Genomic DNA, 20,497 nt, shown 5'->3' with positions numbered 1-20,497 from the left:
TCAAGTAGACAACATCCAAAACTACCACGCCCTCCGTAAAAATTACAACGACGACTCTTAAGCCCATTACAATCACGACCATTAAATCAACCATTACGTCTACGACCTTGAAGACAACAACTTTAAAATCAACAATTGTCTACGACTTTAAAACCAACTACTACGTCTACGACCTTTTAAAGGAAACCGTTACGTCTACGACGATTTTAAAGCCAACCATTACGTCTACTACATTGAAGACAACAGCTCAGTCAACCGTTGCGACTACAGCCGTAAAAAAAATGTTACGACTACTACGGTACGTTAAAACCGACAACGTTTGCCGAATCCTTTGCTTATCGCGACATAAATTCAACTGTAGCCTCTGGGACGATTCAGCCGGATCAAAACTTGACAAATAGCTACTTTAATTTCGACATCGTTGCTCCTTCCGATCAACAGATTCAAATATCTTGCTCGTCCTTGAACTTCAACACCGCTGCTAGCAGCAGTTTGAACGTAAGTTTATTTTAGTAAAACTACTATAGCTGGCTGTTAACAACAACACAATACCCTTACAGTTATTTGACTGTGAGTATTACCTGAAGCGTAGTCGCTTTTAATATCATTAAAAACAGACTATCTCTTGATAGATGGACAGAGTTGCTGATGGATACGTGTATCCAGCCCCCGTAGGATACCCCCAATCCAGTACCGTGTCGGACCGCATGTATTATTCCATCGGCAATCAAATCATCCTGACCGCTGCGGTCGTCAACGCCGACCGGTTTAGTTGCAAGTGGACGATGGTGCCGAAGGACGGAAGGTGATTACGGCGAACAATAAGAGTAAGTAGTCATTTAGAAACGTAGCATAGCAGAGCATCATTATAATAACTGACAACTCGGCTGTGTATTCACCATTTTCAGTGTGCCGTAACGCAGTGCCAACAACAGTCAACGGGACAAATCAACCCTTAACTGGTGATGATGGGCCGTTAAGAAGGTGTTTCTTCAGCATAAGCGCACTTTCTTATGAAAAGATTCAGATATCGTGCTCTAACGTCAGCACCCTTTAAAACTAGCGCTGGTAGTTCTTTGAGCGTGAGTTTCTTTGCCAATATAAGATTTTATGCAAGGCCAAAATCTCAATAATTTTTATCGGTTTTCTCTTGTAGGCATGGAATACGCGAACCCACCTGTTGTGGGCAGAGTGTATACTTCGACAGCATACAGTCAAATTTACATTTCTGCTTCACTGTCTGAAATCAGCCACGGAGATTAGTTTGATTGCCAATGGACGACACCGCGGGAAAATAATACGACAGATAACAAACGTGATCAGATAATCGCAAAATTTCCCGATAATTTTTCTATCGTGTATTTAACAGAGCGGGAAATGTCTTTTCCTTTCAGTCTGTCTTCAGTCAGAGGCAACAACAGCTAATGGGACCATTAAACCGATTGCAGGAGATATTGAGCCGTCGAGAACCTTGCCCTTTCTGATCAAAAGTTTCAAATATCATGCTCTAACGTCAACCTGACTAGCGCTACTAGTTCGTTCAGCGTGAGTCGATTAAATAATCATCTCATTCACGGAAGACCTATTACCTAGCACCCTAGCACTGACATTTAAAATTTTTATTAGCCTTGATAAAGTTATTCAAAATTCGGTTTTATCACCTATAACTAAGTAATATCTGTATGTGTATTTTTATTATTATTCTTTTAATTTCTTCGTCGAGGAATTCCAGTTTAATTTAACGTTATCTTCCTCTTAGATCTACGGAACCGTCGACGCCGATTACTCACCCGTACCGGTAGTGAAAAGGGTGTACACTTTGGCATACAATAAAATTGGCATATACTCCTCATTGAGCAGTGCAGACTGGATTAGTTGCAAATGGACGACCACATCCAGAAAGACGACCGAACCCAAACGTGAACAAAAATGAGGAATCAGGAATCAAGATGATTGAAATCAAATATTTAGACTTCTTTTGATAGTTTGCATCGACGAACAGGCGACATCAGCCAATGGAACCATTCAACCCATAGCAGGAGACAGTACGGGGCCCCAAGAAGGTGTTTCTTCTCCATCAACGCACCTGAGAACAAGCAGATACATATATCTTGTTCCGTTGTCAACCTTATTACTGGCGATTTCAGTTCGTTTAGCGTGAGTAGATTATAATCAAAATAATTATTAGTTGATGCTTTAACACCGATGCAGTTTATGTTGCCACAGTAGTAATTTACAATGCGTTGTATTCTTGGGTCTATAGATGTCAGGGACACTAGACGGAAAATATATTAAACCTGTAGTCGACCGCATCTATTATTCTACTACCAACATTTTCCTGAGTTCTTTCCTCGGCGTCGGAGACATTTTGAATTGCCACTAGATCACCATACCAGAGGAGATTACTGCGGAGTTTAAATGTAACCTAACAAATTCTAAAAAACCAATTCACTTGTGTTAATATATTATTTTCTCCCGTTCAGTGTGTCTGACACATAGTCAACTGTACCCAATGGAACCATTCAACCCAAAACAGGAGATACGGTACCCCCAAGAAGCAAGAAGTTGTTACATTAGCGCCCCTGGTGATCAGCAGATTCAAATATCCCGAAAAATCCTGCCCTGTCGTCAATAACACTGAACCCAACAGTTATTTCAGTGTAAGTCAGCTAAATTCATCCCATTTTCAAATTGGAATTATTTCATGGATTAGATCACGAAAATGTAAATTTCCTATAACCTTTTCAAATTGTCAGATCAAAATATGGAACCATTGACTACGCGTATTACCAACTGGTAGTAAACAGGGTGTATACGTCGAGAAACAATAGAATATGTACATAAACTCTCTACTAGAGCAATACAGATTCCATTAGTTGCAACTGGACAACTACACCGAGAGAGAAACAGCACAGACAACAGACGTGATTTTAAAATTTACATAAAATTGTTCACTTTAGTTGTCAGTTGATAATTGATAGATTTTTTTTTAAATTTTATTATTCAGTCTGTCAACAACTTCAGGCGACAGTGATGATTGGTACCATCCAACCCATATCGAGAGATACGGGACCCGCAAGGTGGTGTAATTTCTTAATCATGGCACCTTATTACGATCAACGAATTCAAATGTCTTGCTCAGTCGTTAACCTGACTCAAATCAGCAGTTCTTTCCAAAGTGAGTCAATCTTATCAACAATCTCTTTTGACTTATTTCTTATTTGGTGGGTGTAAAACGTCATCAATAACATCACAATTGAATTACTTTTCATTGTAAGATAACTGGAACCATAGACTAGGCGTACCCACCTTAGTGGGCAGAGTTTCTACATTAATGTTTATTCCAGCCTTCAGATTTCTTGCTCTGTTGTGAACATGACTAGCCCTGGTAGTTATTTGCTGGTACTATACTATCAATTCCATAGCTTTTTCCAACTATTTCCACTATTGATAATTTTTTTCATTTCAGTTCCGTCATATTATACGTATCCGGTATCCAAATGGGAACATTGAAGTGGCCTCTAAAATCTGAAATGGAGACTGGTTCGATTGCAAGTGGGAACCGACTGCTTAAATATTCCCTTTTCTCTCACTGATTTTAAGTTGGGGATTTTACTTTTAGCCCCACTCATTACGCGCGTAAATTTTATCTGGGATTCTAAGGGTTTTTACTGTTACCGTGTTTAATATTCAAATACTTATACATTTACAGCCTACTGCATCGCAATCATGATACGCCCATAGCTGTATGTACTCATGCATTCCTTTTGGAATCCACTTTTTGACAAATGTTGGTCTTGCGCTGTTCTCACAACGGCTCACAAAAAATATTACTCTTTTTTTTCTTACTTTAAGCTCCTCCCTCTGGCAAATGAAATTTTATATTTAGAAATATTGTGGTGTGCATATCGTTGTAGCCACTCAGTTAGTAATGAGGCACCGTCGCGTCCCCTTCTATAAAGCCTACCTACGCAACATTGAAGAAAACTTAACAACCAATTTCATTATCATCCAATCGTAGTTTGAGCAAGCTTCTAACCTATAAAAAAAACGTGTAATATTAGAATACAGGATTTCATTGTGAGAACAACAACAGCAGATTGGAATGAATAATACGTCCAAATCATTCATCGTGGCAGTTTTATTGGTGATGATTAGCCTAGCTTCTAGTACGGTTTCAAATTTTATTGCGCGACGGCTATTCATACTTAATCTTTTTCCCATAAACTCTACTACTATTACCGGTATTCTTATTTTCCATTGATAAAGGTCTTCAGTGTTATTCGTGCCAGAGCCGGGAGAATGAAGCGTGTGGCAGAAATCCGACCGAAGCCAATCGAATCACGTGTGCTATCAACAAATTTTGCATCGTTAAACGCACCGAACGTACTGATTCTACTGGTAAATATCTCTCAACCAAACCCATCAAAGACACTTTTCACTCTTTAACCTTTACGTGTTCCATTCAACGTTGAATTCCATGCATATTTATCTTTTTAAAAACTTCACGTCCACATATAGTTTTTGAATAGAGTTGACGGTTTTACCAGCTGCGTCAGACAGTCGCCATATGTGATGAGTGTCTCAAAACAGAAAACGGATATGACGTTAATCGACCGTCTGTCTGTTTGTAAAGTGGTGGTATGACTAAACCACTGCGTTGTAACATTCATGTTGTGGATTTTTGGCTTATTCATTCTAGTATCAACTGAATACTGAATCGTATTTATAGCAATGAATCGAAAATTATAGTTGTAGGGTTAGCTACTTTAGCGACTACATGATTGAATATGACGAGATAATTTTAGCCGTGTCTTTATATTTTCTGTGCTATTATATAGGGAGAAATGTAACGATTTTGAGAGGTTGCCGCCAATCCGCTATGTTGAGTGCAGTCAGTTCCGGAGGAAATCAAGTTGGCATTTCTGTTTCCTCGCAATCGTGCTCAACTGACCTATGCAATACCGGCAACGGCCTAATAGGACCCAACAACAATCTATTACCAGGATTCAACATCAGCAACAGCAATATCAACTTTGGATTCATTAATAATCATTTTGATTTTTTTAATCATTTCAAGAAAGTATTGAACCAAACTTTCAGCCGCCAATCACCTAGCGTTGTATCCGAAGCCAAGAGGATGGTTCTCAAGGATCTCAATGTGCCAACTTCGCTGAAAATGTTTGGCGTCATTATTCCTCAGGTATATAACGGTGCTATAACTACTGTTCAAATAATATTAACCGACGATTGTTATTATTTTGCTCTGGGTATTCCACTTTCGACCACTATCCCTAGCAGCAGCCAAGCGACGACGGCGACAACCTAAAAAGATCCGTTGGTGGTATAGCGATAAGACAGGATCGGCTCCCATAGCCTGGTTTAGAGCCCCGCATTTGCACAATAAAGATTAAGGAGTGTCAGATGAATCCGCCTTCAGCAGTGCTTTGATGTTTCAGTAGCAGCACCACCGATAGCAGGATCTGCCGATGATGGTGCTTTGAGATCGTTATAATGTGGATAATCATAATTATTTTTACTTTTCATTATTTCTATGTGCTTTTCCATATTCTTGTCTACACTGTGTACCGTTACTGTATTTTTTAAAACATAGTGAAATTAGAAGAATTCTAGAGAACATTGTTATTGGTTATTATAGAAGATTTTTGTTTATATTTTCGAGCCACCCTTAAATCTGGTTACAGAGCGGAAAAAAGAAAAGTCGCGCGTTTGAATTTTTTTTAAAGAAAAAGTGGCTATGTCTAGCATTTCATGAAATATAATTTGCTTGTCATTGATGATCGAACTGGGCGTAATAAATGCAAATAAACGATTAACCGCCATGTCTCACATCAGTCACAGCATTTGTATAGCTTATAGGCCCTACCATGGACACTATTAATATCTCCGTTTGAAGTAAGCCATTTGAATCTCACCGTCAGTAAACAACACGCCATTCATATATATTTTTTTAAACCCACGGGTTAGCATGCACAATTTTGTATCACAGCAGAGTCTCATCTGAATTTGAGCATTGAAGTTTGTTGGGAGTTTTTTCCAGCCAGAGCTTCCAGCCAACGTTTTCCAACGCTATTCACGAGCAGAAAGTTTATTTTTTTTACTTTCTAAAACTCCACTTTGCACGTTCATAAGTGGAAGCCATCAGTGTTGAGATAGGCATCGCAGTTTAGTTAATAATTCATGAAAATTTTTGGTCTACAGACCAACTACTTACGAATCGAAAGTTGAATTTGACTTTTCTTTCATATGCACTTGGATTGATTTTGTTCATTACGCAGCACTTCCAAGTATGGGTACAAAAGGCCAATGCGGAAAACATTTTATTCGATTTTATTTGATTTTATCGCTGTATAGTGCGAAGAAGGCATACCCGAATTGGTGAATTACCTTGAGAACATTGAAGTGTCACGTCTATATTTGGTCAGAACGGCTACCTGTGTAGAGTGTAGAACCCATACTTCTAGAAATTGGTGTACGTGTGTATTCCAAGGACGCAAAACTATAGTACTATTATTTCCGTGTTGGTAGCCACCATTATAAATAAGGCAGAAGATTCGTTCACATAACGTCATTCACGTTGCAGTTCCCTTGGTAACTGCCTGCCTGATATTTTCTTGATTAAAGTAAAATGAAATTGCCAATAAGTCTCTTTATTTTCCAAAACGCTGTTTTTCTTCTGTTTTTCAACGATTCATTTTGCGCACCATCACAAACAAGCGGAAAACGGTAAGGATTAAATTGTAAACAGGAAAAACATCACGCTTATTAATGTTTCTATATTGAAGGATAAAACATCAGATTTCAGTTGAAACTGGTGTAGAGAATCCTTATACCAGGAATGGCGATTCGATTCTCACGAATGAAGAGAGTTTATACGACATGGAACAGCTTATAAGAGACTTTGAGCTACGCGATAAACAAATCAAGGATGTGGTGCAAGAATTCAAAAATCTGGGAGATTATTTTACAAATTCCGTGGATAGTACTAAACCAAATCAAACCATTTTATTTGAAGTAAAAGCCGTGTGGCAACGTATAGTTGACAGTAATCTGAGTGAATTTGCAGATTACTTCACTAACCTCGAGTTGAGAAAGGAAATGGCTCGAATACTTTTCATTGCCGGGTATGTGTGAATTTTCTATGAAATATTAGCGAATGAAAACATAAATAGACCATATTAAACATTTTTGTATCTGCAATTCTAGAGAACGCTTCTGCGAGTCTCCAGATGAAACGTTTTTCAACGGACAATGTCTTCCTATTGACAGTAGTGAACACTGCCCATCAGAAAATATGACGCTAGTCGACGGACCAGATAATAATGGATTTTGTGACTGCTTAGACATAAAAGGAGAGAACGGTTTAAACATTATCTTTTCCGATCAAACTGGCCGATGCTATTCACAAAATACTCGGGTAATATATATATTTTTTAAAACAGATTATTAGCTAATTTTACTTAATTAATATCACTTGATAGCTATAGTAGACTATTTCCTCTTTTTACTATTGGCAAATCCAGGGTCCTTGCAACGTTGGTGAATGGTTCATGCTGAATGACATTCCCCGGTGCGAATCGATTCCAAATGAATGTCCGGATGATGGTCGACACGTCTACGGAAAAATTAGAGTCTATCGAGATTCGGATCCTTCAGTTGAAGCAGGTTGCTGGGAAATAGGAAGAACATGTCCTAATGAAGTGTCAGTAGTGCAGGTGCAGCAAGACGACTACGGAAACTTGGATGTATTTTGCTCATTTTACGCTGATTATCCTGCTCCTGAGCCTTCTTTTGGCGCTCCTGTGTCCTTATTTGTATATAGTCCATGCCGTAAGGGTACGCGGCGTAGCAGAAACGGAGATTGCCTCGTTGGGTTTTTTGGATAAAAACTAATTTGCAGTGTTCTAAACGGCTCATGGAGCTTTATCCTTAAACATTTGTAGCCTCATCCGTAATTCACTGCCATGCTTATCATGCATGTGCAATGCAATGTAGACATAGAGCTCATTGATATCACCTATCATTTGGCATGATATGTTGTTTTGTATGTGGTTTCCTAGTTTTCATATAGCTCGATATAAAATTATAATATCGAGCGGAAACCTCGCCAAAGATATTCCAGCACAATTGGGTAATCAGAACGAATTCAAATAAAAAAATTGTGACAAATTATTTTTCAAGTTGCATGCATCAGTGTAATATCCTTCATTCACATGTGTGCATCAGCTAATAGGCCTATAAGGCTATAAGGATTTGAAGATCAGCACAAGGACGAAAATTTGAAAATTAGCACGCACGCAGCATTTTGTGTGTTGTTATGTTGCAGATACTGTATATATATACATATATATAATTAAAATGCAATTTCCTTTCCCTTCAATAAAATGGAGCCTTATAACACCATAACATTTTACAACCAAGTTAACGTCAAACAAAAAAGATCGATACAATATGCTGCCATCTGACTGTGTCGAACGGGTCGATAATATAAGTATCGCCGAACAGGCCGGGAAAGGAAATATCGATAGAAGTAGGAAATATAGATAGAAAGGGGTAATACGAGACAAAACATGACTTCGTAACAGCAGCAGTGAAAGTGAACTGCGTCCTAAACTCCTATTGGCAGAAGCTGTGATGGCCGACACCGGCCAGCTCACTGGAAATAGGTAGGGGCCTACAGAGATACGTAGGTTATATATATACAGTATCAAGTATATATCATGATCAACTAAGGGACTTCAGAAAATGTCGGACAATGTATCTGTTGGTTAAGCCAATAAATTGCAAACTGGCATAGCTAAGTACTGGTTATAGGAATAACAAAATTGAAAGATATTTGACGTGACTTTTCGTGATTTTGATTTAGGCCTAATAGTCGAGCCCAGTACGTTTGTAGGGAGAGAGCAAGGGTAACGGGAAGATCGCGTATATTCGTGGACGAGGGCGACGGGCAAGTGGTTGCGTCATCGCCCTTGGGCTGGAATCCGGCCTCATCTGCAGCCTGCAGCTCAAGTTAAAGTGAATTTCTGCCCTTCGGGGGAGATCCAGTAAGATGATTAGATGATATCCCTTGTTGTTGTTGCCAAGGACTTCGCCACACGATTCTTTGCTGTAGAGTCGTACTTGACTCTGTGCATCTAAGCCAATGCGTAAATCAACTCGGCTATATCGAGTGAAGGCAAACAGGATGGAAGAAGGCATTCAAAGCATTATTACCCGAATTCCTTTCAGAGGATGGTAATGCCGCACTCATTTTTGCTTAGAATACCTTTACCAGTGTAGCATATATACCGTAATAATAGAATGGGTTTTCCCAAAAAACGTGTACTCCCAAGGACGCAATTTTAAAAAACTTTCCTATTCCCGTGTTGGTAGCCACCTATTGGCCAGCCCAGCGCTATAAAGATAATGCGCACTCATTCACGTCATTCACGTTGCAGTTCCCTTGGAGAGTGCCGGACTGATATTTTCTTGCGGTTAAGTAAAATGAAATTACCAAGTCGATTTATTTTGCAAAGCGCTATTTTTGTTCTGTTTCTCTACGATTCATTTTGCGCGCCATCACATTCAAACCGAAAACGGTAAGGATAAAATTGTAAACATGAAAAATAAGCTTCGCACTTTAATGTTCCTACTCTTTCCATTAAAGGATAAAGCATCAGGTTTCAGTTGAAACTAAAGAGTATCCTGTTTCTAATATTGGCAATTTCATTTGCACGACGACACAAGACCTAAGTGAAATTCCCTTGGGGGGATTACTACAAGAATTTAAATATCTGGGAGATCATTTCGCAGCACATTCTCTTGAGGCGACCCAACTAAACCAAACCATTCTAATTCGAGTAAAAGCCGTATGGAAAAGTCTGGTTGGCAGAAGTGCGATTATATCGTTCGATTCCGACGGTTCCGACATTATTTGGAAAGCATTAAGGAAGGGCATGGCTCGAATACTTTTCGTTGCCAAGTACGTGGGATTTTTTTTAGTTATCCAATTACCGAATGCAAACAAATTTTTATGCAATTTAAAGGGAACGCCTCTGCGAGTCTCCGGATGAAACGTTTTTCAACGGACAATGTCTTCCTATTGACAGTAGTGAACACTGCCCATCAGAAAATATGTCACTAGTGGACGGACCAGATAATAATGGATTTTGTGACTGCTTAGACATAAAAGGAGAGAACGGTTTAAACATTATCTTTTCCGATCAAACTGGCCGATGCTATTCACAAAATATTCGGGTCTAATTTTACTTAATTAATAGCCTATCACTTGATAGCTACAATATAGACTAATTCCTCTTTAATTACTGTATTGGTCAATCCAGGGTCCTTGCAAGTCTGGCGAATGGTTTGTGCTGAAGGAGATTCCCCGCTGCGAATCGATTCCAAATGAATGCCCGGATGATGGTCGACACGTCTACGGAAATATGAAAGTTAATTTCACTTCGGATTCTTCTTCAGAAGCAGGTTGCTGGGAAATAGGAAGAACATGTCCTGATGAAGTGTCAGTAGTGCAGGTGCAGCAAGACGACTACGGAAACTTGGATGTATTTTGCTCATATGACTGGAGGCTACGCCTCAAACAACTTATGGATTTGGTGCAAGTGTTCAAATATCTGACAGTTCATTTTACAAATTCTGTTGAGTCGAACCAACTAGTAAACCAAACCCTTCTAACTCAAGTAAAAGACGTGTGGCAACGTCTGGGCGGCAGCAGTGTTTTAACGGATGCTTTGGATCTTTTAGATGACGTCACTCAGTTAGACCTGAAAAAGAACATGGCTCGAATACTTTTCACTGCCCGGTATATACGTGTGAATTTATTCTTTCATATTTATTATTCAACGAATGCTAAAATTAATAATGATGCAATTCAAGGGAACGCCCCTGCGAGTCTCCGGATGAAACATTTTTCAACGGACAGTGCCTTCGTGTTTACAGTGATGAACTATGTGGAAATATGGGTCATGCACAATTAGTCGACGGACCAGATAACAGAGGGTTTTGTGATTGCTACCGCACAGGAGACAATAATTTAAAGCAAATTTTTTCGCATCAAACTAGTCAATGCTATTCACAATATACTCGGGTACTTAGACATAGACGTATATTAGACTGCCACAGTATCGGTCAATCCTTGCATTTGTCCAACAGGGTCCTTGCAACGTTGGAGAATGGTTCGTGCTGAAGGACATTCCCCTTTGCGAATCGATTCCAAATGAATGTCCAGATGATGGTCGACACGTCTACGGAAATATCAAAGCCAATTTCACCTCGGATCCTTCAACAGAAGCAGGTTGCTGGGAAATAGGACAAAAATGTCCTGATGAAATGTCAGTAGTGGAGGTGAAGCAACATAAAGATAGAAACTTTGATGTATTTTGCTCATTTTATAATGAATCCACATCCAACAGCGGGCAGTTTGGATGGACTGGTATTAATAGATTTATTCCAAAGTCCTTAGTTGTTCAAAAGCCATGTCGTAAAGGTTTGCTGAGTAGCAGAGACGGCAATTGTGTGCGTGGGTATTTTGGGTAAAAACGAAATTATTGTTGTTTTGAATTTGAATGTCCGTTGGAATTACTTTAACTCCATATCCACATCCATATCCATATCCACATCAACTTCTCCTTCTGGCCTTCTGGTGAAATTTTTTGACGATCATTTAATACATGATATACATCAGTATACTGTGTAGGCATATTCTATGCACTGTATAGACCTTTCATTTATTTAGTAGGTAAGCAGCATTGTGCTCGTATAACAGCGCACATAGAACGATTTCTGTTGCGCAAACACCTTCGCCTTAGATTTCGCATTTGAGGATGGGAATGGTGTTAGACGAATTCAAACACAGATTTTCAGAAGAATTATATTTGTTCAAGCTGCACAGCATCGTAATTCGTATGTGTTATCCACGTCTATTCAGCACGTTTATTATGCAACAATTTATGCAATATTTGGAGGGAGGGGGCAGTGTGACGACGAAAATTGGGATGAATATTTTATGAAACCACAGATTGTTTAATAGATAAAAGGAAAAGAACGCACTTACGCTTTCCTTGAACAAAGTGATAGGTATGCCTATAACTCTGTCTGTCTGTGGACGTCTGTGGATAAAATATTTTTCAACGGGTGGTGCTGTCTTCCTATTGAGAGTACAGAACACTGCCCATCGTCAGGAAAAATGGAACTAGGCTTACCTTAATTGATGGATCAGATAACATTGGATTTTGTGATTGTCTCGACACCAATGAAGAAAAAAAAGATTTAGAATAATTTTTTTGGATCAAACTGCACAATGCTTTTCACAAAATAATCTTGTATTTTGTATTATTAAAAAAAACCCTTTTCTTTATTCATCACTCTTTGAGTGGTTAAAGCTATATCCAATGGCGGCGACAGCAAAGAGAAATCTATCGGCGGGGTAGCGATAAAACGGGATTGGCATTCGTCATTCGACTCCCATATATATACTCTACTCTATATTATCGAGGTGGGAGCCCCGCAGTTCCGCAGTTTAGTTTTCTAAACTTGTCCACACTGTGCACTATACCATATACGACGTCTCACGGTCAACAGATTCTACCTGCTGGGACGCAATAAATTTTTCTTTTTTTCGCATGCAAATCAGCTGCTGTATCTCACATTAGTAAATAAGAACACAATATAGGTGATTTCACTTGTATGAACACGGGTCATACCTAATTTAGAATCATAGGATAATCCCTAAATGTACTGTATCGAATGTTTTTGTGCTGGTAATCTGTTCTTCGCACTACAACTGCGATAACTACTTACAAGACTACTTACGAATCGCAAGTTGGATTTTTCTTTTTTTTTTTCATAAACACTTTAATTGATTTGTCCTACACTTATTTCCCATTTGGGTATAACACGCCAATACGGAAATCAACTCTGCTGCTATCGCTGTGTAGTGGATGAAGGCATACCCGAAGAGCATGGTCATGTCGCTCCAATATTTCGTCAGAATGTTACCGATGTAAAGCGCTAGGGTATCATAATAACCATAGATTGGGTTTGCCCAAGGAACGTGTATTTCCAAGGACACAATAATGAAACTTTTCTGGTATGTAGCCTATAGGTGCACAGCTCTATAAAGAAAGGCGCACTCATAAAACAGTCATTCATTCACGTCATTCACGTTGTATTAGGTCCCTTACCAGCGCCGGACTGATATTTTCTTGTGGTTAAAGTAACATGAAATTAACAAGCCTATTAATTTTGCAAAGCGCTATTTTCGTCCTGTTTTCTACGATTCATTTTGCGCGCCATCACATTCCAACAATCCAACGGAAAACGGTAAGGATTAAATTGTATATACATGAAATAAACATTGCAATTTTAATGTATCCATTCTTTCTATTATATACGACGTGTATGAAACAAGGTGATTAAAAAAAATTGTCGTGTCTCACGGTCACAGTATTGATCAGTTGCTGGACGCAATAATAACCTGTTGAGTTTTTCTTTTTTTTCATAAATGCTTGATTGATTACTGGTTAGTTTACACCCACATCCAGCAATATACATATATGGGTACAAAGCCAATGCGGAAATCAACTCTGCTATCGCTGCGTAGTGCGTAGTGGAACAAGGCATACCCGAATTCCCTTACTTCTGAACATTTCGTAATGTTGCGCTAATTTTTTAGCAGAACGGTTACCAGTGTATAAAGTAAAAAATTTTCAAAAATATTTATTAAGTATTATGCGTCAGCGAAGGATTTTAACATACTGGCCAGTTGGGGGGGAAATCGAAATAATCACATAATAAATGACTCAAATGGGTTAAAAAGGGACTTCAGTAAATTTATTCGTATTTGGTACACCAATATAAATTACAAACCGAAATAGGAACAATATTGTATAGTATTTCCCGTGTTTTTTTATTCGTGCTAATTCCGATTTAATAGCCGAGCCCAGTGCGTTTGTAGGGGAGAGCAGGGGCAACGGGGAGTTCGTATTCATGGACCGGGGCGATGGGGAGTTCGTATACGTGAACGGGAGCGACGGGCAAGTGGTCGCCCTTGGGCTGGAATCCGGCCTCATCTGCGGCCCAAGTCAAAGTGAATTTCTGACCTTCGGGGGAGATCCAGTAAGATGATCCCTTGTTGGTGTTGCCAAGTACTTCGCCGTATGATTCTTTGCCGTAAGAGTCGTAGGTGACTCCTTGCATCTTCTTCTGGACCTGGGACTCGTCGCGAGTGGTGCCGTCAGATCCAGCGTAGCTGTTCCAGCCAAACGAATTCCATTTATTTATTTCATTTACAACAAAAAATGCAATGGAAATTTTTATTTTTTCGTTTTTACCTCCAGTTGCTACTGCCGTCAAGATTTCGGACATCAGACTGGCTGGTGATGGTGATTTCGGGGGCTTTGTATTCCTTCTCGTAGCTGGAAGGAGCAGCAGCCCCGATGGCCAAAACAGCGGCGATAATAAACTATAAAAAATTAAATTAAGTTAAATTGCGGAATATTCCAATGCGATGACGTATTCAATATCCAGCGGATTCTTGTTTACCAGTTTGTTCATGTTGTCTTTTGAATGACTTCAACAACCGAAAAATGACTGGTTAGTTGACTGAACAAAACCGGTTTATATACTCGCGCCAGAAAGAGAGAGTGAACATTCCGGATGCGTTCCCATACTTTCATGTTCGTCCAGTGGTCAGATTTTTCTCAGCAGCAGACGCAAAGCCAACTCACCTATTTCCGCAAGCATTCCCTCCCCAGTTTTTGTCAGACAACGCCCTTAAGCGCAAGCGTTCTTTGAAAAATGCAGCGATTTCACTAATCGTGAAGGGTGTATGTAATATATATAGTATTAATACTAATCATGGGTCCCACGGTTCTTACCTGAAAACACGCAACCGCACGCGCACCCCGTTTCCGAAATCATAAAAATTCCGAAAAATTCGTTTGTCGCCGACTGTCGTTTCGTATCAGTGAGATAGAATCGAAATTCCCTGGCGAGAAATTTTATATACTTATTATCTTTTGAGTTTCACGTTTCCCACTCTTCATGTCACAATCAAATCGTCGGTTTAATGAAAAATTAGCACAAAAAAGGTTAGTTCAATGAGGTAACGAAACCATTTGGCCGAATGTCATTATGAAGTACGTACTTCATTCAATGTCACTTAATTTCCATTAAAAAAAATTCCATCATCAAAAATAAAATTGTAGCCGAAGACATTTCAAAATTTTGCCTCAAGCGCGAAGCTAATATACTTGAAAAAATCAAATATCCAATGGAATTAATTTGAAAAATGAGAGAGGCTGAATCATGTTTTGCTTTGTCCAATTTTGTTATAAATAGGAAAGCTTCAAGTCACCTATAGATGAAAACTGGGGAAAACCTTTTCGTCCGTCCTTTTTGTTTAGTTCATGAAAAGTGAAAGGAAAACTAGCTTGATTGATCTTAGATAATTTGGATTTATTTACACCATCATATTCAACGTTATCGCAAAGAAAACATCAAATATGATCGATGGCATCATTCAGGCGTCCAATGGTCTTCAAATAATTTAATTTAACTTATTAATAGCTGCTGCTGGAATAACCGGCTCCGGTGCGCTTGTAGGGCAGAGCGGGGGCAACGGGGAGTTCGTATTCGTGGACGGGGGCAACTGGGAGTTCGTATTCATGGACGGGAGCAACGGGGAGCTCGTAGACGTGGACGGGGGCAACGGGCAAATGGGCGCCCTTGGGCTTGAATCCCTCCTCATCGGCGGCCCAGGTCAAAGTGAATTTCTCGCCTTCGGGGGAGATCCAGTAGGAAGATCCCTTGTTGGTGTTGCCCATAACGTCCTCGTAGGTGGCTTTGCCGTATGAATCGTATTTGACTCCTTGCATCTTCTTCTGGACCTGGGATTCCTCACGGGTGGTGTAGTCGGACTGGGCGTAGCTGCACAGATTTATTAAAAATTATAATTAATAAAACTAAATCGCGTCAGGATTAATTCTAGAGTATTTTTATACCTCCATTGGCTGCTGCCATCGAGGTTGCGCTCATCAGATTGGCTGGTGACGACGATGTCGGCGTATTTGTTATCCTTGTAGGCTGGGGCGGCGTAGGCTGGAGCAGCGTAAGCTGGGGCAGAGTAGCTGGGAGCAGAGTAGCTTGGGGCAGCGTAGGCTGGGGCTTTGTATTCCGGCTTGTAGCTGGAAGGAGCAGCGGCAGCGACGGCCAAGACAGCGGCGATAACAAACTAGAAAATAAATATCATCTCACTTAGTAAATTAAATCGGATGAGCCCGGCGCAAATGATTTCGACGATTGCTGGCCAATTGATTCAGCCACTTTGCTGTGTTGTTCGCTTACCAGCTTCATGTTGAATTCGGTTGATTTGTGGAACAACTGATACTTTTCATCTTCCATATTGGAGCTTATATAGTCGAGTAAACGAGAGCGGGTGAAGGGCCGAGCAGTACGTCTGCTCCGTTTGGGTGTACTCAAACGCGCCGATCCCTTCTTTGCCAATTGGGTCACGAACAAATTCTTCAGAATATTATTACTATGCTGCTCTGCATTTTGGTCGAGGTGGTACAAATGAACCATTCTCTTTCCTCCTCTCTAATTGAATTGAAGTGGCCCATCATGTTATCTATCTATGCAAGGGGAAAATCTGTTGCACCACCATCCCTCCCCTCTCCTATTTGGCATGTCCATCTACGTGCATTTGACGCGCAAGGACTTTCAATTTCATGCCATTTTTGAATTGCATGAATATTTTAAATGCTACTCGCTAGTAAAAAATGAGCTATGGCTGAAAAGGATTTCAAAAGTTTACATTTCACTATAAGGCCATAGCTATGTACTACGTCTAGACAAATGTTTCGACAGAGCCAAAGGCAAAACGGTTTTTCATGTTGGTTTTAGCTCAAAACTTTCGATAATAATATTTTGCAAACGCCCTGAAAATGTTATACGTGTGTTATACAACAGTTTATCCCTCTTATTTTTTGTTACACTGAAAGAGAATAGGGCCTATTAATGTTGTAATATGACTTTCAATGCGAAAGTGTACTATGACAGTATATTGGCAATTAAATCGCTAATGGTCGATCCCTTATTATCGCAAATTCGCAGATCATACTCTATAAATGTTTCAAACATAAACGACCAACAACTTTCATTCCATTTTCTGTTCAACCTTAATTATTTCAAAATTATTATTATTTCAGGTATAATGTTGGTTGAGAAAAACTCTCGGAGTCTTTCCGATTCCGACTTTCCAAAACAAAAATTTATGTTGCTCAGTAAAATTCAGTAAAACACAATTTGGGATGTTCTTCGTCGTTTATATTTTACACATATTCACGTCAACAACAAGAATAATGTCATTGCATAGAATACATGAGAATAACTTATCTCTTCACTTCAATCAGGTATCAAATAATTTAATAGATCTTGTAGCCCTTTCCGTTGAATGGAATGTGGACTGGGGCAACTGGGAGTTCGTATTCGTGGACGGGAGCAACTGGGAGCTCGTAGACGTGGACGGGGGCAACGGGCAAGTGGGCGCCCTGGGGTCTGAATCCCTCCTCATCAGCGGCCCAGGTCAAAGTGAATTTCTCGCCTTCGGGGGAGACCCAGTAAGAAGATCCCTTGTTGGTGTTTCCCATAACATCCTCGTAGGTGGCTTTGCCGTACGAGTCGTATGCGACGCCTTGCATCTTCTTCTGGACCTGGGATTCCTCACGGGTGGTGTAGTCGGACTGGGCGTAGCTGTAAGTGTCATCAAAGGAAATTTAGCATATTTCAATCGATACATTTTTTCTTTCGTTTATTTTTGTACCTCCATTGGCTGCTGCCATCGAGGTTGCGCTCATCAGATTGGCTGGTGATGGTGATGTCGGCGTATTTGTTATCCTTGTACGCTGGGGCAGAGTAGGCAGATGCGGGGTAAGCTGGGGCAGAGTAGGCTGGTTTGGAGTAGGCCGGTGGGGAGTAGGTGGGTGGCTTGTACTCCTGCTTGTAGCTGGAAGGAGCAGCGGCAGCGACGGCCAAAACAGCGGCGATAACAAACTGAAAGTCAAAAAGAATTTTATGAATTGACATTTGTAAAAATTATTTATTTTAAATACTACGTTGAAATGCTTTATTGAAACACTCATTAAATTTTAAATTAATTAAAGCATTTCGAAAGTGAATCTTCTTTTGTTGTGTTGTTCCTTACCAGCTTCATGTCGAATTCGGTTGAGTGAAACAACTGATACTTTCAAACTGCAAACGTCTGGGCTTATATAGTCGGGTGAACGGAAAGATCAGCTGCTTTAGAAATGACCCAGTTATTGAGTACATCGCAACTTATTCGTTCTTTTCTGCCAAGTGTATGAAGGTATGAGTACGCGTTTTTTACTTGGCCATTCTCTTTGCCAATCCTGTTTATAGTTCTAGTATCTGCCCTGTAAATCAGAAAGCTCGTCCGATAGGTAAATGATAAATCCACTCACTATTTTCATCACTCTGTTGCGGTTGTGGAGACTAGAGTGTGTGCACCAGATCGACATTCCCGTAGGCTACGCAGTACGCACCCGATCATATCAATCGAGATTTGGAATGAATGGCCATCACCTATATCCTTCCAGCCCAAAAATAGCCTTGAATCAATGAGTTGAGTAACGGTAGGATAGGACGCGCGTTTCACTTTGACTTCATTTGCTGATGCAAGCGACCACACCCCATCATTTATTACTTGTCTTGTCTCCAATCGTCAAAATTTTACCAACGGATCTTGTTCTCTTATTTATATAAGGTATTGTAGACAAGTTTTTATTTTACCATAATAAATCAGTGGTCGGCTGATAAATCTATCAAACAACCGTACATCCATATAAGGATCGGGATATGTTGTTCAATTATAATTCCCTTGCATTTAACTATAATAGTGAAGCTTATATATAGTGGGGCGGTGAATGTCTCATCAATTTCTTAGTCTTTAAATAAAAGGATAAAGGTCGAATCGAAAAAAAAAGCAATGGTAACTCTAGTTTGAAGAGAAAGGCTATTCAGTATTATATAGGCTAATAAAAATTGAAACGGCATGTTTTCTCGTGTTTTCTTCAATTCTACCATCTCTTTCATCGTGCTGAAGAGCTTGTTAGATAAAAAACTTTCTCACATTTTCTATAAATATTCATCTTCTTTTATTACTCCTCACGATATTCCCTTATTGGAATCATATCATGCATACAGGTACAGTATCCTTCAAAAAAAATCCGAACGGCGATTTTTTTTTCAAATAGCCACCTATCCATATGGCGGGGAACTGGGTTTGGTTTATAGGCCGAATTTGGGGGGGGGGGGTAAGGAAAAAAGCGAAAGGTGGGAAGAAAGAAAAAGGAGTAATTAGCCATTGGCCATGTCTCCCCCCCTCCCCCCCAAAAAAGAAATACGAATGAAATCAGACAGGCTGTCTGGAATTTTCATGGCGCGAAAAGTTTATTTAACCGACTTAAGCTCATTGCCGATTATTAAACAAATGACTTAAGGCGATTCCTTTGAACTTTCCCGCTTTTTAATGCTAGATTTGGTAGCTTCTGGTTTTCTCGTCACTTGTCGAAAAAATGACAGTGAGCCTGCGGCTATTCCAACCAGCCTGTCTGGTTTTGTTTCACACTTTTTATTTCGGAGGGGGAGGGTTTCTTTCTTCCCACCTTTCGCTTCGTTCTTAACCCCCAAAATTCAGCCTATTAACCAAACCCAGTTTCCCGCATTATGGATAGGTGGCTATTTAAAGAAAAATCGCCGTTCGGATTTTTTTGAAGGATACTGTACGTATAAATATACTAATGGCCTCGACTATATACTTCTTGTCGTTAGATATTTCCGGGTATTTTTTCCACCAATAGTGCTGACCGTAAAGTAGACTAAATTTAATTCTTTATTTTTCCCTGCCTAGGATTGAACAGAGGACCTGTTGCGTGTGAGGCAACCATGATAACCGCTAAACTACAGGTGCTGGTTTACATTGGTCAAGGGCAAAAAAAAAATAAAACATATCCTATCAAGTAAACATAAAAATTTTACGGACACCTAATATTCTGTTTGGCAATATTCGAGTAAAACAAATAAAACACATTCGGATATAATGGATTCTATATTCATTTAGGCCTACTTTCGAGTGGTGATGTTTCTTGCTTCTCATTTGCAACATGTATATTAGTCATTGTCAGGTAAAATGGCTGGTGTTTCTCGTGTTTCTCGCCTCAGACCTTTAGGCCCCTATACCGCCTTTATCAACTGCTGATAACATCTAGCTTTATCTTTTTTTTATTTTGCCCACCAACATATAAGTGATTATAGTTTCATTGTAGGTGAGCGGTGCTGTTCGATGTCGGGTCGATGTTTCACTTCAATCCAATTTTTAAAATAAAATTAACAGTAAACGTTTTTTTACAGTGGGTACCGAAAGTATCCGTACGGCTGAGAGAATCAGTAGGGAAAA

General features: G+C 39.7%; 6 protein-coding genes and 1 long non-coding RNA gene across 8 annotated transcripts; 4 read left to right on the top strand and 3 right to left on the bottom strand.

Annotated features, from left to right (window-relative positions):
• Nucleotides 1-172: 172 nt before the first annotated feature.
• LOC124193780 lies at nt 173-3,396 on the top strand. Its single transcript, XR_006874482.1, has 11 exons — nt 173-498; nt 633-827; nt 909-1,082; nt 1,157-1,315; nt 1,395-1,545; nt 1,760-2,157; nt 2,264-2,420; nt 2,484-2,660; nt 2,757-2,924; nt 3,008-3,178; nt 3,279-3,396. It is a non-coding gene; the product is annotated as an uncharacterized LOC124193780 (long non-coding RNA).
• A 507-nt stretch (nt 3,397-3,903) lies between these two features.
• On the top strand, nt 3,904-5,855 carry LOC124193779. Of its 2 annotated transcripts, none has more exons than XM_046587737.1 (4): nt 3,904-4,169; nt 4,270-4,401; nt 4,842-5,203; nt 5,299-5,855. In XM_046587737.1, the coding sequence occupies exons 1-4, from the start codon at nt 4,106-4,108 to the stop codon at nt 5,374-5,376; spliced, it is 636 nt and encodes a 211-aa protein (XP_046443693.1). In that variant the 5' UTR covers nt 3,904-4,105; the 3' UTR covers nt 5,377-5,855. The 2 variants fall into 2 exon arrangements, with proteins under 2 accessions (XP_046443693.1, XP_046443694.1); XM_046587738.1 differs by having other exon boundaries at nt 3,905-4,169; nt 5,302-5,855.
• Nucleotides 5,856-6,090: 235 nt separating this feature from the next.
• Nucleotides 6,091-8,201, top strand: LOC124193402. The gene is made up of 4 exons (XM_046587189.1): nt 6,091-6,747; nt 6,807-7,145; nt 7,228-7,438; nt 7,545-8,201. Exons 1-4 carry the CDS (start codon nt 6,650-6,652, stop codon nt 7,905-7,907), a joined length of 1,011 nt encoding a protein of 336 aa, XP_046443145.1. The 5' UTR covers nt 6,091-6,649; the 3' UTR covers nt 7,908-8,201.
• Nucleotides 8,202-9,424: 1,223 nt separating this feature from the next.
• Nucleotides 9,425-11,709, top strand: LOC124193713. Its single transcript, XM_046587684.1, has 6 exons — nt 9,425-9,602; nt 9,671-9,985; nt 10,050-10,260; nt 10,347-10,825; nt 10,900-11,110; nt 11,176-11,709. Exons 1-6 carry the CDS (start codon nt 9,430-9,432, stop codon nt 11,557-11,559), a joined length of 1,773 nt encoding a protein of 590 aa, XP_046443640.1. The 5' UTR covers nt 9,425-9,429; the 3' UTR covers nt 11,560-11,709.
• A 2,123-nt stretch (nt 11,710-13,832) lies between these two features.
• LOC124193472 (larval cuticle protein 65Ab1-like) lies at nt 13,833-14,653 on the bottom strand. Its single transcript, XM_046587305.1, has 3 exons — nt 14,566-14,653; nt 14,355-14,485; nt 13,833-14,272 (listed from the first exon to the last, which is right to left on the bottom strand). The coding sequence occupies exons 1-3, from the start codon at nt 14,575-14,577 to the stop codon at nt 13,951-13,953; spliced, it is 465 nt and encodes a 154-aa protein (XP_046443261.1). The 5' UTR covers nt 14,578-14,653; the 3' UTR covers nt 13,833-13,950.
• Nucleotides 14,654-15,459: 806 nt separating this feature from the next.
• Nucleotides 15,460-16,504, bottom strand: LOC124193470 (larval cuticle protein 2-like). The gene is made up of 3 exons (XM_046587302.1): nt 16,369-16,504; nt 16,026-16,255; nt 15,460-15,951 (listed from the first exon to the last, which is right to left on the bottom strand). The coding sequence occupies exons 1-3, from the start codon at nt 16,423-16,425 to the stop codon at nt 15,585-15,587; spliced, it is 654 nt and encodes a 217-aa protein (XP_046443258.1). The 5' UTR covers nt 16,426-16,504; the 3' UTR covers nt 15,460-15,584.
• Nucleotides 16,505-17,327: 823 nt separating this feature from the next.
• On the bottom strand, nt 17,328-18,386 carry LOC124193471 (endocuticle structural glycoprotein SgAbd-2-like). Its single transcript, XM_046587303.1, has 3 exons — nt 18,227-18,386; nt 17,846-18,075; nt 17,328-17,775 (listed from the first exon to the last, which is right to left on the bottom strand). The coding sequence occupies exons 1-3, from the start codon at nt 18,233-18,235 to the stop codon at nt 17,448-17,450; spliced, it is 567 nt and encodes a 188-aa protein (XP_046443259.1). The 5' UTR covers nt 18,236-18,386; the 3' UTR covers nt 17,328-17,447.
• Between the last annotated feature and the right edge of the window lie 2,111 nt (nt 18,387-20,497).

Source organism: Daphnia pulex, chromosome 5 (genome assembly GCF_021134715.1).
Source record: "Daphnia pulex isolate KAP4 chromosome 5, ASM2113471v1".
Lineage (NCBI taxonomy): Eukaryota > Metazoa > Arthropoda > Branchiopoda > Diplostraca > Daphniidae > Daphnia > Daphnia pulex.
The sequence above is the reverse complement of the archived record's forward strand: the minus strand, read 5'-3'. Positions and strand labels throughout refer to the sequence as shown.

Excerpts from the sequence above, each read along its gene's own strand:
- LOC124193779 (XM_046587737.1), top strand. The coding sequence starts at position 4,106 with ATGAATAATACGTCCAAATCATTCATCGTGGCAGTTTTATTGGTGATG. Across the intron at positions 4,402-4,841 it reads CGAACGTACTGATTCTACTG|GGAGAAATGTAACGATTTTG; the intron begins GTAAATATCTCT and ends GCTATTATATAG. Across the intron at positions 5,204-5,298 it reads TTGGCGTCATTATTCCTCAG|CAGCAGCCAAGCGACGACGG; the intron begins GTATATAACGGT and ends CACTATCCCTAG.
- LOC124193402 (XM_046587189.1), top strand. The coding sequence starts at position 6,650 with ATGAAATTGCCAATAAGTCTCTTTATTTTCCAAAACGCTGTTTTTCTT. Across the intron at positions 6,748-6,806 it reads TCACAAACAAGCGGAAAACG|GATAAAACATCAGATTTCAG; the intron begins GTAAGGATTAAA and ends TCTATATTGAAG. Across the intron at positions 7,146-7,227 it reads CGAATACTTTTCATTGCCGG|AGAACGCTTCTGCGAGTCTC; the intron begins GTATGTGTGAAT and ends CTGCAATTCTAG.
- LOC124193713 (XM_046587684.1), top strand. The coding sequence starts at position 9,430 with ATGCGCACTCATTCACGTCATTCACGTTGCAGTTCCCTTGGAGAGTGC. Across the intron at positions 9,986-10,049 it reads CGAATACTTTTCGTTGCCAA|GGAACGCCTCTGCGAGTCTC; the intron begins GTACGTGGGATT and ends TGCAATTTAAAG. Across the intron at positions 10,826-10,899 it reads CGAATACTTTTCACTGCCCG|GGAACGCCCCTGCGAGTCTC; the intron begins GTATATACGTGT and ends ATGCAATTCAAG.
- LOC124193472 (XM_046587305.1), bottom strand. Across the intron at positions 14,273-14,354 it reads GACGGCAGTAGCAACTGGAG|CTACGCTGGATCTGACGGCA; the intron begins GTAAAAACGAAA and ends TGGCTGGAACAG.
- LOC124193470 (XM_046587302.1), bottom strand. The coding sequence starts at position 16,425 with ATGGAAGATGAAAAGTATCAGTTGTTCCACAAATCAACCGAATTCAAC. Across the intron at positions 16,256-16,368 it reads CCGAATTCAACATGAAGCTG|TTTGTTATCGCCGCTGTCTT; the intron begins GTAAGCGAACAA and ends TTTATTTTCTAG. Across the intron at positions 15,952-16,025 it reads GATGGCAGCAGCCAATGGAG|CTACGCCCAGTCCGACTACA; the intron begins GTATAAAAATAC and ends AAATCTGTGCAG.
- LOC124193471 (XM_046587303.1), bottom strand. Across the intron at positions 17,776-17,845 it reads GATGGCAGCAGCCAATGGAG|CTACGCCCAGTCCGACTACA; the intron begins GTACAAAAATAA and ends TGACACTTACAG.